Source organism: Lutra lutra, chromosome 8 (genome assembly GCF_902655055.1).
Source record: "Lutra lutra chromosome 8, mLutLut1.2, whole genome shotgun sequence".
Classification (NCBI taxonomy): domain Eukaryota; kingdom Metazoa; phylum Chordata; class Mammalia; order Carnivora; family Mustelidae; genus Lutra; species Lutra lutra.
In genome coordinates, this window is record NC_062285.1 from 128,813,210 (window position 1) to 128,827,615 (window position 14,406).

The following is a 14,406-nucleotide window of genomic DNA, read 5'->3' on the forward strand; positions in this document are numbered from 1 at the left end:
CCTTCCTCCCACTAGTGCACTCTCAAATAAATACATAAATAAGCAAACATACTCTTTTTAAAAAATAAATGACAATCTATTAAACCATTCCACAGCCTAACATTAAAGACTGCACAAGTGGTGTCAAGAGGAAGATCAAGAAAATGCCTGATACAACCAACCAACCTGAAAAGAAACCAAAATTTCATTTTCCCAAGCATGGAAGTTTATGCTGTCCAGTACCCTCCACAAATGAGGGCAAACCTGGTCACTAAATTACCTTTATCTACCAATTCGTCCACTTTAATATACCAATAAAGGGCCCGTCCTGATTTGCAAACGGCTTTGGAAAAACAGAAGCCAGGGGCTGGGACGCCCTAGGGGGATGCTGCCTCGGATACCCAGAAGGACTAACCAAAAAGTTCTGGGATGAGGGCCACCAGCCAGAAAAAGAGAGCAGGAGACCACAATGGCACTCAGGCCTCCTCCCCTTTCCACACCCTGCATGGGCCAGAAGAGCTCATGCAGCCTCAGGGTCCCCAAGGCAGGTGGGGGAGGGGCTGGTCCTGCCTCTTGAGGGTGGAAGGTAGAGTAGCCTGTCAGTTAAGAGCAGGACTGGGTCCGAATCTCAGCCCTGTCTAGCTAATAATGATCTTACTCGAAGCTTGCCAGCCTGCGGCCCCTCAGTAAAATGCAGAATGCCCCCGCCTGGCTCCGGGGAATATTAGGAAAGATATAGGGGCCCATCAATCGCTTAGCACAAGGCATGGCACACAGGGACTCCACGAACGCCATCCAAAATCCGTTTCCCCAAGAAACTGGAGGCTGCGGGTCACTTAAGATGGTCCATGACCACAGTTCTCAACCCCAGTGCACTTTCCAATCAGCAGGGAGCCTTTGAAACGCTAATGCAACCCTTTTTACGCCCATAGAATCAGAATCCGTGGGGGCAGGCCCAGGGATTGTTGAAAGCTCCCAGCAGATTCTGCTGTAGCTCAGAGTTGGCAAATGTCTATAGTCAAACCTGCAAACAGTCAAAGGCACGTCCCCAGGCCTTAAGAGGCCTAAGAACGAGGCCACCTTGCTTTCAGAATTGCAACGCTCTTAAAATCGAAAACTTCCCGACCTTTCTAGTCTAAGGAATACATCGCAATTGCTAAATTCTCAGAAAACCACCACTCTAGAAAAGTCGTAACAAAGCTTGTGTTTATTAAGAATTAAAAATACTGTAAATAAGCCATACAGTTCATTTCACAGTAAACTAAACAAACCTTTTTTTCTCTTAATTTTCTTTTTTTTCTTTTTTTCTTCTTTTTTGAAAGGCAAGACAGCCATTAAAGAACAGTACAGCTTGAAGGGAAACAGCAAAAAACTACAGAAAATGCACATTCCTCCTGACAGATGGGGGTCTGCTGGGACAGCAAACCTCTTCATGGACATCATGAGAAAATAAAAACACATGGCCTCCATTCTCCAGGGAGACAGCCCATGCCTTTGTGGACCGCTCTCATCACACATTTCCTGAAGGATTCCAAGGAGTCCCCTTTCCAGGATTAAACCAACGTATTATCCGGGGACCCTACAAAGAGGTGACACAGGCTGGCCACAGGGGACTCTGAGGTGTTGTGGCTTTCACATTCAGAACCATCTGGATTCTTTGCATAGTTACCTTGGAGATCACAAGATGATTCAGGAATGGAAAAGGCACCCCACACCATGGGAGGTGGCCATCAAGTCAAGCAGCTGGTTCTTATCAACTAAAAACCAAGGGGCTTGTCCCCCTCCCAAATCAGAGCTGACACTTGTAAGTTTTAACCAGTTTAAGTGGAAGACAAGAAGTGAGTGGCAGCTCATGAAAACTTCGGCCGGAAGTATTAAAAAAAAAAAAGGTAAAATTAATTGTCCTTAAAGAGAATGAGAAAGAAAAGTGCCTCCTCCCCCGACTTTTTTTACTTGAAATCTGCCAGGCAGGCAAGGTTTTGTGAGGTCACATGTAATCTGCTTCTGCTAATCCCCAGTTGAAGCCATTCTTCTCAGACACTAGAGCCATCCCTCCTAGAAGGCCCCTCTGACTAGCAGGGGCCGGGCCTTGAGGAAACCAACCAAAAGCAGAAGCAGAGAACATGAGAAACCAATGGTGTGTGGTAATAATCGTAAATAAATTAACTGGGCACAAAAATATAAAATGCCTTGGTGTTCGGGCGGTGGGCGGGGGGGCGGGTCCACTGCTTTTTAAGAGGGAACAAGAACCCGGGGGGTAGGGCGCGCGGGAGAAAACAACCCATTTTTTGGTCATGAGAAACTGGATCAACTCCGCACCCTGCACGTGCGTTCACTCAGACTTTTTCATGAATCTTCTCCACTTTCAGGAACAACCTATCCAGGTCATTTCTCAGGTCATCTAACAAGCCCTTAGCGGATTCCAGGTTGTTCTCGTTGGTTTCTATTTTCACTGAGTACGCGACCAAACTGTCCACGGCAGTCCTGAGCATCCTCAAGTCCGACTCCACTTGGCTGACTGAGGCCTTGAGGTTGTCTAGAGAAGAGAGTCTGTCCAGGAAGTCCTGAGGCAAGGGGGCCGCCCGGGCCGGGTCCTGGCCCAGCAGCGTATGGACTTGCTCCTGCACCTTCTGGAGAGCCTCCACGGTGCTGGGGAGCTCGCCCACGCTTCTCTTCAGCTCCTCCACGTCGCTGTAGAGAGAGAGCTGGGCCTCGCCCAGGCTCCTCACCGTGCTGGCCAGGCCCCCGGCGTCGGCCTCCGAAGGGCCCAGGCTGGCCACGTGCTCCTGCAGGGCGGCCAGGCGCCGCTCGTGCTCCTCACTCTTGGCCAGCAGGGCCTCCAGGTTCTCGCTGTGGCGCGCAGAGGCCGTCTGCACGGCGTCCACGCCATCTTCCACGGTCTGGAGCCTGGAGTCCAATCCCTGACTCTTCTCCTGGAGCGCGGCTAAGGAGCCAGCGTGCTTGTAAACCCCATCTTCTTCCGGCCTGAGGGCCTCTGTTTCCAGGTGGCGCAGCTCCTCCTGGAGTCTCCTGATCTCCTCGGGAAGGCGGGAGGTGACCTCCTCGGACTGGAGAAGCTTCTCTGTGAGGGCCTGCAAGGTGAGGTGCTCTGAATTGGCCGCCTCCTTGAACTTCTGCTGCTCCTGCTTGAGGCTCACCAGCTCCTTGACCTCGGTGTAGACGTCAGACTCCAAGGTCTGGAGGGTGCTTCTCAGGGCCTCGATGTCCTTTTCTCTGGACTTCACAGAGACCTGTGTTTCCTTCACAGCTTCCTTCAAGGCTTTCAAATCCTGCTTGTACCCCTCGGAGTCTTCCAGAGAGGCAACCTTCGCCTTCACGTCGTTGATTTCCTTCTGGCTCCTTTTCTGGACCTCGGTGAAGATGGCGATGTTGTCGTTGATGGACTTGGTGAGTTCCGTCAGCCTTTCCTCCACCGTGTTCTCCAGAGACGTGAAGTCCCGCTCCCGGGCATCCTTCACCACATGGATGCCATCAGAGAGGTCTTTGAGAATCTCGTTCTGGAGCTTCTGCAGAACTTCACTGATCCGGTTGATCTCGCTCTCTCCCTGCTTCACAGCTTTCTCCGTGAGGTCTTGTTTATGCTGGGAGCTTCTCAAGATGGACTCAAAAGTCCCAAATGTGGCTTGAAGAGACTGCACCTGTAACCAAAATCCACATGTTAATTGCTGAGAAGAGCTGATGAGTTCCATGCAACACAGCTATATCTCCTTTTGTCTGCCCAGCTTTGAGTCCCTCTTCAGGAATGGAACAATAATTGGCCTTGGAGAAAGAACCTTCCCTCCACACACATTCCATGTGGTTTGTGGGACCAACCTAAAGGCCCTTTCCAAGTGCTCCAGGGGTCCTCTCTCCTGAAGCCACAGTGATCAGCCCAGGGATGGGCCTTCGGCCAGTCGGTCAATCCCAAGACTACTGGTAAAGAAAACCTTCTTCTGTTGGGATTGCTAGTTATGGGATGGGGGAAGCCTGGAGAGGCTCAGACGGGCCCACGAAGAATGCCAGTCTACGAATCAAACCAGCACAGTGGGAAGCAAAACTAAGAGATGGCAAGATCGCGTTCTGTAGATACAATCTGCATCTCTGGGTACAGCTACACCAGAAGGAATCTGCTCTTGAACTTTTTGGTTTAAGACAATACATTTTCGGGACGCCTGGGTGGCTCAGTTGGTTAAGCGGCTGCCTTTGGCTCAGGTCATGATCCCGGAGTCCTGGGATCAAGTCCCACATCGGGCTCCTTGCTCGGCTGGGAGCCTGCTTCTCCCTCTGCCTCTGCCTACCACTCTGTCTGCCTGTGCTCACGCTCACTCTCTCTAACAAATAAAATAAATAAAATCTTTAAAAAAAAAAGACATTTTCTCTCTCCCTTCCCCCGTCCCTCTTTAAGCCAGTGAGGCTGAGTTTCTAGCTTCTGCAATTGAAAAGTCTTCCTTTCACAGGAAAAAAGCTGAGACACATGGAGACACTCGACTGGGAGGCACAAGACAAAGGTTCAGGTGTCTAGCTTGCCACTTCTAGTTGGGCGGCCCTGACCAAGTCACTGTCCTCACCCAAAAATATGACTTGGGCCAGATGCTCCCTTAGCACTCTCTGGCTTTGTGAGCACGTTATGCTCCTGTTTGCCATGACACACTCATCCTAAATAAATTCTCCACTAACCAAGGTCTGACCTGGAACCTCTCCAGAGAGCTGGTCTGATGTGCCGAGCCTGACAGGCCAGGGACTACCGAAACACAGAGCCACCCAGAACACTTTCTTGCAAAAAAAAAAACAAAAACAAAAACAAAAAAACACTGAATCTCTCAAGCCTCCAGCTCTAACCACCAATTCACAGGAACATGCAAGAGAAAAACACGCAGCGAGGGCGCAATCGGCCAAACCCACGATGTGGAAAATCCTACACGACAAAGAGCCAGGACCTTCAATAATTGAATGGCATTTTTAAAGGGGAAAGTTGGGAAAAATTACACATTAGAAGAAATTTAAGAGATTCACCAACCAAATGCAATGTGTGGACTTATACATGGATCCTGATTCAAACAAAGCAACTATAAAAGAGATATTTTTAAGGGGGTCCTCGGGAAATCTGATTTTGAACTAGGTATTAGATGAGAAGCAAGCCTTTCCGTTAACTTTGTTAGGTATAATATACTGTGTTTTGCCAAAAGGGAAGAGAAGGCGCTCCTATTTGTTAGAAATAAATCTTGAAATACTTGGGATGAACTAATGTTCAGTGAAAATTAGATCCTGGGTCGATATCCACTGGGTCTGCCCGAGCTGCACGGGCCCTCCAGGGGGCCTGCCCCACCCTTGCCTGCTGAATCTCTCGCCTCGGGACCGGCTATCCTCTGGCCCAGGCTGCAGCCACGCCCCACACCTGCGCTATTTCCCAACACCCAGAGCATCTGAGAACAAGAGAGACCAGGTGGGCACCCAGCAAAGGGTGGAAGAGAAGGCTTCAGAGACCCTGCTCTGACTCCAGTCCCTAAAGAGCAAAACAAAATGGGAGGGAAGAAGTGGTGATGGAATGAAAAAACAAGAATAGCAAAGGAAAAAAAAAAAAAAAAAGCATTATTGAAAACGGGGCTCATTATATCGATCTCTTCTGTTTATGCCTAAATACTTCCATGGCGACAAGGCAAAAAATAAAACAGCATGAGCTCTGGAACCGGACTGGCTATGTTCAAATCTTGGTTCGGACACTTCCTAGCTGTGTGATCCTGGGCATGTTACTCAACCCGTCTGTGCCTTAGTTACCTCAGCAGCAGGACGGGAACAAAACAGTACCTGACTCTATCTAGGCTCGTCGTGGGAGGATAAGCTAGAGTGAAGATATCTACAGCTTCAGTTCTGCCTGACACATAGTGAATGGTCAACAAACAGCAGCTCGGGGGTCCGGTGCCAGCCCCACCTAAAACCAGCTCAGGGAGCACAGATAAGTCACTCACTTTGCGGGTCCCAACTCCTCGTCTATTAACAAATAGTTTCTAAAGTCCCTTTCGGTTTCCAATAGTCTGTGATGTTAAGACAGATTAGAATGAGATTTTCACTTCCGAAAATGAGGTTTTCGGAATACTAGACAATTTCCCCGTTCAACTCAATATAACCTGACTCATAAAGGGTACTTTGAGAAGATACCAGGGAGAACTCACCTCCAAAACTAAGCTGTTCAATCACAGCACCCACCTGCTGTGCACAGCGCTCAGAACAGAGGCATGGCCAGGTGAGCACAGTACCTACAACGTGGCAGGCGTTCCCGCAGTGTTTTCTGAATGAAGCAGGAATTAATTAATTAATAGCACAAAGCCTAGTTGAAGACTGAGCTAGTCCATTTCCCCTGTGATCCCTGTCACCCCTAACAGGGGCTGGCTCTTGGCAAATGGCGAGGAAGGGGACTAGATCAGAAATTATGGATGAAACCAAACACATCAACCCCCAACACTAGGAAAATAATACAGAACTCGCCCCCCTACTGATGGTGTCGTGAGCTGTACATCTTTCCATGCAAAGACCTCATTATAATCAATATGCAATGGATGCATCTGTTCTCCCAACATATGTGGGGTGCCCACTAAATGGTGGGGCAGAACACAAGAGAAAAACGATGGTTAGAACAGGATCCCTGCACTCAAGGAGCTCATAGCACAAGGGGAGACAGTGGTGGCTGCCGTTCAACAGGGCACTTCCTGTATACCAAAAAATATGCACAGTACTTCGTAATTATCTCATGAGTGGGTGGCTCCCAATGATTTCCAGTTTACCAATCAGGAAACTGGGAAATGGTCAGGCTGAGCACCAAAATCCCAGAACGTGTGAGGTCACCACCTGAGCTCTTAACCTCCAGTGATAAGCTCTAGCAGAAACCTGTTCTACGTGCATGGAGTGTGTGGAGGAAATGCTGCCCACCCTCAGAAGCTCTGACTCCTCCAGTCAAGATGAGAAAACAAAGAAACACAACCAGAGAACTCACTCTTCCACAAACAACCGCTCATCTCATTCAACTGTCTCTCCTGGGCCTAAGCCTACCCCTTCCATCACTTTATGCCACCCTGGATCCGCCAGGGCCACACGGGCCCTTCCCAGCCTCCAACCGAACTGCCAGCATCTTCGGAAGCCCGCACCCACTGTGCCCACTGAACCTTCCGTGGAAGGACAGGCCAGCTTCTCTGCCCAGGCTGCGGTCATTCAGCAGACCTGGGCCATTTCCCAACACTGGGACCATCTGCACAATGACACCAGGCAAGCGGCCCTGTGGCGTGCTTCAAGTCGCACTGCTTTGACTCTGACCCCAAGTCCCCCACTTAGGGGCTGCGTGTGACCTTGAATGAGTAATACCAGCAGGCTCCAGGCCAGGCTGGACCACCTGTGGAAAGCGCTAATGAATGGGTCCTGCCTCAGAGGGTGGCTGGGAAGCACTTAGGATGCCTAGCCCATGCTGAATACTAATTACGAATAATAATACTGTAAGTATAGGTTCCTGCTAAGAACCAAACCCCACCCTGCACGAAGCATCACAGAGTTAAAAAGGGGATCAAGTTTAGGCTTTCAGAGGAGTCACCACTGCTCACTCTTCAAAGCAAAATCACTCATTTCCTGGCCTCCGCGGAGGAGCAGACAGAAGTGGCCACACACAGTGTCAAATCTCAGTACTGTTCTGGGCACATTCTGAGCTCCACATCACCGGACCAGGCATTAACTGAATAGCTACTACACACCTCACAAGCCACGGGCAAGATAATAAAATGAACAAAGGGCTAAGACTCTCCCAGGAGCTAAGTGCAGTATGAATCCTAGCCCTGCCCCTTACTAGCTGCGTGACCTTGCATTTCCTCGGCCTTCTCGTGGCTCACTCTCCTCATCTGCGAAAGGGGCGGTCTACTCGTGCTCACCTCTTCCGGCTGCTGTGAGAGTCAAAAGAGATGAGTACACAATAAATCCGAGGCATAACATACAGCTTGATTACACTGCTAAATTAAAAAGAAAGGACACTGTTCCAACAGCATACAGCCAGGTGGATGCTTAAAAAACCTGAACAGAGCCCTCCCCTTGCTGTGTAGACAGGAAAACTCAGCCCCCAAATGGAATGTACACACAGCTTTGATAGAGAAGAGGTGGGAGCCGGGGAGGAGGGAATAGGGGAGAGGCAGGGGAGAAGCAGACACAGTAAAGCTCAGTTTCTTCAACTACTATTCAAGACCTCCCCCATCTGGGTCTCAACTTCAATCTCTCATCTCACTACTTCCTAAATGTTACTCTGCTACAGGCCAGACAGCCGCCTGCTGTCCCTTCAACACACACAGGCAGCGCCCCTGCCTGTGTGTCTCCACTCCTTCTCTCAACAGTTCCTGACCATCAGCGAGGCCTACACTGGCACTGCCCTGGCCACTGGGACATGGGCCCAGGCAAACTCCACACCCTCTTTCTTCCGAACTCACATGGCAGTAACCCTCCACTAAAAACTCCTTACGTGCTGCTTTGCAAACATTATTTGTGCCTTTTTGCGCCTTGGTACCACCCCTCAACCACCCCCCCCCCCCCGGCACAGTGCCAACAAGCAACCGTATCACTATCAGACTTCAATGAACATTGTGACTGGTAACTGGGTGGATGGGAGGGAGGAAACGAGAGGCTAGTGATTATACTCTAGCAGTGCGTCTTATGACTTGACATTCAGGATAGGCAAAGCAGCACTGCCTACTTAAGTCTCTCCGAAAAGTCACCTCCCTTGGCCTGCAGCATGGAGCAGGATGACTCATTCCAGTTGCTCTGCCAGTCTTAAGAGGAAATTCCTAGTCCTGCATACTCCACAAAAGTCGAAAGAAACTTGGCAGGGCAGGCAGCATGCTGGGAAAAGGAGGCAGCAGTTCCGGGCTCAGAAGTGGTGGCGGGATTTTTTGTTTCGATCATACAACCAACTTTCATTGAGCAAAGACATTAGTGGAGGACAGAAGAGGAGGAACGAGAAGGGATGAGACTCAGGGAGATGCGCTTGGTGTATCAACACACAGGTGGGAACCTAAGAGGCTGTGTGGTGAAAGTTGGGTCCATCCATACCTGAGAGAGGCCTCAGTGGACCCCAAACTGGGCAGTGGCCTAGACATTCTCATGCAGTTTGCCACTCACCAGCTGGGGTCTTTATCAATTCACTCCATCTCTCTAAACCTCAATCTTCTCATCTGGAAAATGGAGTCAAAACTACTACCTCTCCCTCCCCGCCAGGGTGGCTATGATGATTAGATAGTGAGTAAGCCCTCTTAACATCATATAAAAGTGTCTGTGGTATTACTCACCAGTACCCTCTAATATTTGGGGGCCTTTCCTTTCCTCTGAAGCTGGTTTATGCTATTTCAAAGGCCCACATGGGGACACTGGTCCACAAGGGATCTGAAGATAGGTAGTATTTCATTTGAACTTCGCAAATGAGTATGACTACTTGCTTCTCCTTCCCCAGGATCGGGATTTATTAAAACCTGGCTCAGATGTCTCCCACAGGGAAAGCCCAGGTGCGGCCTTGCCCGAGGCTTCCAGGGATGCAGTGGCGTCCCTTCCAACCTCCTTTTCAGACAACTCTGCCCATTCAGCGGTTCCTAATCCAAAAAGAATGGGCTCCCCAGAGCCTGGCGGCTTCCTTACAGGTCACCGCTAATGCTCTGTGACAGGCCCTTGGCCCACCCTGACCGGCTGGCCTGACCATCCTCCCGGCAGCCCATCCCTCGGGGCCCGATTCCTCCGCGGCCATTAACAAAGAGGGTCTGGGGACAGCCCGGGGACTGGGGGCCTGGAGACCGGGCATCCCCGGCCAGGACCGCCCGAGGAGGGCGCCCGGCTCCAGTCCCGGCCCCGGGGCCTGGGCAGAGCCAGCGCCCCGGCTGTGGCGCGGGGACCGCGGGTTGGGGGCCGGGGTACCCACCTTCTGCTCGACGCCCTGCAAGCCCTGGCCCAGCTCCTCCCTCTGCCGGGAGAAGTCCTGGTGGCCGCGCCGGACCTGCTGGACCTCCTCCAGGACGTGGTGGACACACCAGCCCGAGAAGGCGGCCGCCGCCACCAGGGCGAGGTAGAAGAGAAAGTTGAGAGCCCGGCCGAGCCTGCGCGAGCAGGACGCCGAGGACGAGGCGGCAGCGGCGGCGGAGGAGGAGCACTTGCCGCCGCGGTGGCCGCCCTTGCCGTGCGTCTGGTTCTGCGGATGCTGCGGCGGGTGCTGCTGCGGGTGCGGCGCGGGCGGCGGCGGCTGCTGCGGCGCCGGCGGCGGCTTCTTCGCCACGTCATCCGCGCCGCCCGACGGGTGGGCGCCCTTCTCCGAGGGGCTCGCGGCGCCGTGGCCGCCCTTGGAGCCCCTTTGTTTGGCCGAGGGCATGGCGGGCGCGACGGCGGGTGAGGCCGCGGATTGCGAGGCGAGCGAGCGGGGCACGCGGCCCGGGAAACTTCCTCGGGCTCCCCCGGGGCTGGGCGAGCGGCACGCGGGCGCTGCCGGCGTCGGAGCGGCCGAGAGAGAGCGGGCGGCGGGCGCGCGAGGAAGGAGGCCGGACGACGGAGGAAGGAGGAGGGGGCCTGCCTCCGCCGCCGCCGCCGCCGCCGCCGCCGCCGCGGCGCCGACCCCGCCTCCCGGGAAGGGAGGCCGGGAGAGCGGAGCCGGGAGAGCCTGCCACGCACGCGGGGGCCGGCGCGGCCCCTCCCCCTGCCGCCTCGACCCCAAGGAGGAGGGCAGAGCCGGGGGCCGCGCCAGGGGGGCCCACGCGGCGGGGGCGGGGGTGTCCCAGGCGGGTCTACGAGTCCCGGGTGGGGGAGCAGAGGGGAGGGTGGTGGCCAAGCGCGGTCTGAGGCGACCGGGTCCGGGAAGATCTTGTCCCAGCGGGGTCTACGGGGCCGAGGTGGCGAGCGGGGGGGGGGGGGGGGGGGGGGGGGGGGGGTTAAGGTCCCAGTGGGGTCCGCGAGGCGTGGGGTGGGGGCAGGGGGAGTAGAGGGGAGGGTGGCGGCCGGGTCCAGGAGGAGGTTGTCCCAAAGGGGTCTACGGGGCCGAGGTGGCGGGAGGTGGCGGGAGGTGGGGGGGAGGCGAGGTGGGGGGCGGGAGGTTAGGTCCCAGCGGGGTCCACGAGGCCTGGGGTGGGGGGTGGTGGCCGAGCGCGGTCTGTGGAGGCCGGGATGGGGGGCGGGGTGTCCCAGCGGGGTCTACGGAGGCCGGGGCAGGCGACTGAAGTGGCCGAGTGGGAGGGGGCGGAGGCGCCGAAGTAGGGAGGGCTGCTGGCCTGGAACTACCGAGGCGGGGGCCGGGAGTCGAGGTGGCCAAAGGGAGGGGCGCAGGGCTGGCTCGACGGGGGGCCGGGACTGGCGACTGAGCGGGGTCCACGAGGGCCCCAGGGATAGGCGGCTTAAGTGGGGGTGGCTAGGCGGGTCGGAGGGAGGAGAGCTGGGGTTGAGCTTTCGCCGTGGTCCAAGTTCGAGTCCCCTCCCTTCGACGTGTTGAAAGAGAAAGGAAATGAAGGGGGGCGCCCAGGAGCCATGCCCCAGGGAGTGGGAGTAAGGAGGCGGGAACCGGACCACTCCCCCCATCTTTTCTCCTGGGACTTGGGGAAACCCCGCCCTCCCATCCCACCCTCCCAGCCAGACAGAGTCGGACCTTGACTCTTAACTGGGGTTTGAAGGCGGAGGCAGAATGAGCTGTCGAGAAACCAGCTGGCTCCGCGGAGGCAAGTTGAGGGAGAGTTAGCAAAGATTCTTGGACTGCGGAAAGGCTATTCAAGGAAACACATTTATCGAGCATCCCCCTTTCCTGGTCAGTCCACTGTCGATGCTGTTGACTTTTTTTCCTGAAGCTCTTTAAACTCCCATTTTCTCTTAAGGAGTCCTGCAATCTGTCCGTATCGCCTACGAGGGACAGGCTCTATGCTTTGTGCTGGGAAACCTGGGGCGGCGCAAGGAGAGTAAGGCAGACTCGGGGTTGTCTCCCCTACTCTGGTAGAAGGAAATATAATAACGCCAAGCTCTGCACTTAGCAACTTATGTTCTTAAAACCTCACAAAAAGCTTGCAAGGCAAGATGATTTTACCCGTTTTATTAGAAGGAAACTGAGCCCCTACCCCAACTGATTGGCTCAAGGTCACACAGCTATAATTTGAACCTTGACGTTTTCCAGAGCCCATCTTGCTTTGGAGTGGAAAGGGAAGGGGAAGGAGCTTGGAAGTCAAGCAACCTGCCTACTCTCACTAAGGCTAGTTGGTGCTGGGGCAGGGACAGAGCTCCCCTGCTTTCCCCCTGAACCTGGTGCCCTGTGTGTGCCTGGCCGTGTGTGTGTGCGCGCGCGCGTGCGCACGTTTCTTCTGCCAATTCTGTTTTTAAAGTCATGTTCCTTGTCTTTAAGGCCCACTTCAAATGCCACTTCTTTCGTGATGCCTTCCCTATAACATCACCTCTCATGACACTTAGAGACAGCAAATACTTGCAGTAAGGGGCATCATATATGTTCAATAAAACATATTGAACCTGGGTGGCTCAGTCGTTAAGCGTCTGCCTTCTTCTCAGGCCCTGATTCCGGGTCCTGGGATCAAGCCCTGCATCGGTGCTCAGTGGGAAGCCTGCTTCTCCCTCTCCCACTCCCACTCCCCCAGCTTGTGTTCTCTCTCTTACTGTGTCCCTCTCTGTCAAATAAATAAATAAAGTCTTTATAAATAAATAAATAAAACAAATCTTTGTGGAGGGTCCAATATACACCAGACAGATATCTGCAAAGTACTAGTCTCCCTTCCTCCAGGACAGGAAGCAACCATCACTTATATTTCTCTTTGTATCTCACCAAGGGAATCAATGAACATGTGGACCTGCCCTCAAGAGGCCTGCATTACATTTGGAGGAATGTGTGGAAACATTTTTAGGGCCAAATTATGTGCTTGAGAAAATAAATGTAAAAGGAGCTCATCCCACGGCTGTAGGTACATGGGGAAATCTGGGGCAGGAAGGTCTGAGCAAAGCCTTGAAGAATGGATTTGCACAGGGGGAGAGCAGGGAGGATATTTCTGCCACAAAATAGGGTGAGCCCAGGACTCCAATCTGACAAGTGGTGTGTGTCACGAAGTATGGAAGAAAAAAATGAGCTGGGTGTGATGGGTCCAGATTGCAGAGGTCGGCAGAAGCCAGCCAGGCAGGCAGAAGAGTCAGTATTCGTGTGGGAGGCCAGAGTAAATTACAGCAGGTTCTGAACTAGAAATACAACCAACTGCCCCAGACAGAGAGGAGCATCCATTCCAGCTAAATACAAGGAGAAATGGTAGGAATCTCCTAATTCAAAAGAGCACATGACCTAGGAAAGGAGATGGCAGAGACTAACTCATCAGAAGGTGCTAGAAGTGCCTTGTTTAAAAGCTGTTCAGCTGAGTGCAGCTTTTGTTGAAAATCCCTGGTGTGCAAACAAGGCAGTCATCCTCCTTCATGCAGTCATCTGTTAGGGCAGAGCAGTGATAACCTGCAAAGCAGCTTCAGGGGCTCCGTCAGCCTCTGGCCTGGGATACAGGAGGGCTGCTCTTTTAACCTTAGCTTTGCCAGGAACCAAACTCTGTGACCTTGAGACATGTACTTAACCTTCTCTGTTGATTTCAAGGTCAGCTCTTCTGCATCTCTAAAGAACTTTCTTATGCTACTAATCTATTTCCTAGAGAAAAATAGTCATATCTGGTATCAGAAATAATTAAATATTTACAGTATTAAAAGTTAAGACAGAGCTTAGGCCAGAAAGCATGGAAGGTTTCTCAATTTTCTTCCTCTGCTGAGCACCGGAAGCATAGCTCGTGGGGGAGGGGAGCGTTCCTATTTTTAGTGCTTCCCTGCTGACCCTTTCCTCTGGTAGGTAGTGAAGTATAATGGTTAAGATAGAGCTCCCAAATAGAATGATGTGGGTTCAAATTCAGCTTCCATGACTGACTAGAGAGCATGACCACTCTGAACCTCTGTGTCTTCATCTGTGAGAGGTGGGTAATAAGAACTACCTCACTGGGTTGCTGAGAGACAGCATATGACACGGGGCACACAGGGCTCAAGGACTAGAGGGTAGCTAATAGGACTTGCAGCTTCACTGAGCAAAAGCAGAGCTACACAGAGCTTCTGTGTCTAGATTTCAACCATTTTCTTTCATCATTATTTCTTGGCACTCCCGGCCCCATATGTGGCTTATAGACCACAGGTTCTGATGTGTTTGACCTGAGAAAGCAGGCAGTGTTTTCCTCTAAAGCGTGGTTCTGCTGTGGTGTTTGGCTGCACCCAGAGGACATGAGTGCCCCCTCGAATCTTCTAGGCCAGGAAGGCAGCAGCGGTGCTGGGACATTTCCATTCTCCCAGCCCATCCTCGGAATCAACACAGCATGTGTGTGGAGGAGGTTTCCCTGATTTTCCCCCTGAGTTTTTCACCTCTATCCCTTGTCCTCT

General features: G+C 52.9%; 1 protein-coding gene across 1 annotated transcript; it reads right to left on the bottom strand.

The window, feature by feature from the left end:
* Positions 1-1,168: 1,168 nt before the first annotated feature.
* Positions 1,169-10,570, bottom strand: CKAP4 (cytoskeleton associated protein 4). The gene is made up of 2 exons (XM_047742143.1): positions 9,908-10,570; positions 1,169-3,638 (listed from the first exon to the last, which is right to left on the bottom strand). The coding sequence occupies exons 1-2, from the start codon at positions 10,349-10,351 to the stop codon at positions 2,316-2,318; spliced, it is 1,767 nt and encodes a 588-aa protein (XP_047598099.1). The 5' UTR covers positions 10,352-10,570; the 3' UTR covers positions 1,169-2,315.
* Positions 10,571-14,406: the final 3,836 nt, after the last annotated feature.

What these genes read in the sequence shown, in the direction of transcription:
- CKAP4 (XM_047742143.1), bottom strand. Translation starts at nt 10,351, where the DNA reads ATGCCCTCGGCCAAACAAAGGGGCTCCAAGGGCGGCCACGGCGCCGCG. An exon ending in TGCAGGGCGTCGAGCAGAAG is followed by an intron (nt 3,639 to 9,907) that starts GTGGGTACCCCG and finishes TTTTGGTTACAG; the next exon opens with GTGCAGTCTCTTCAAGCCAC.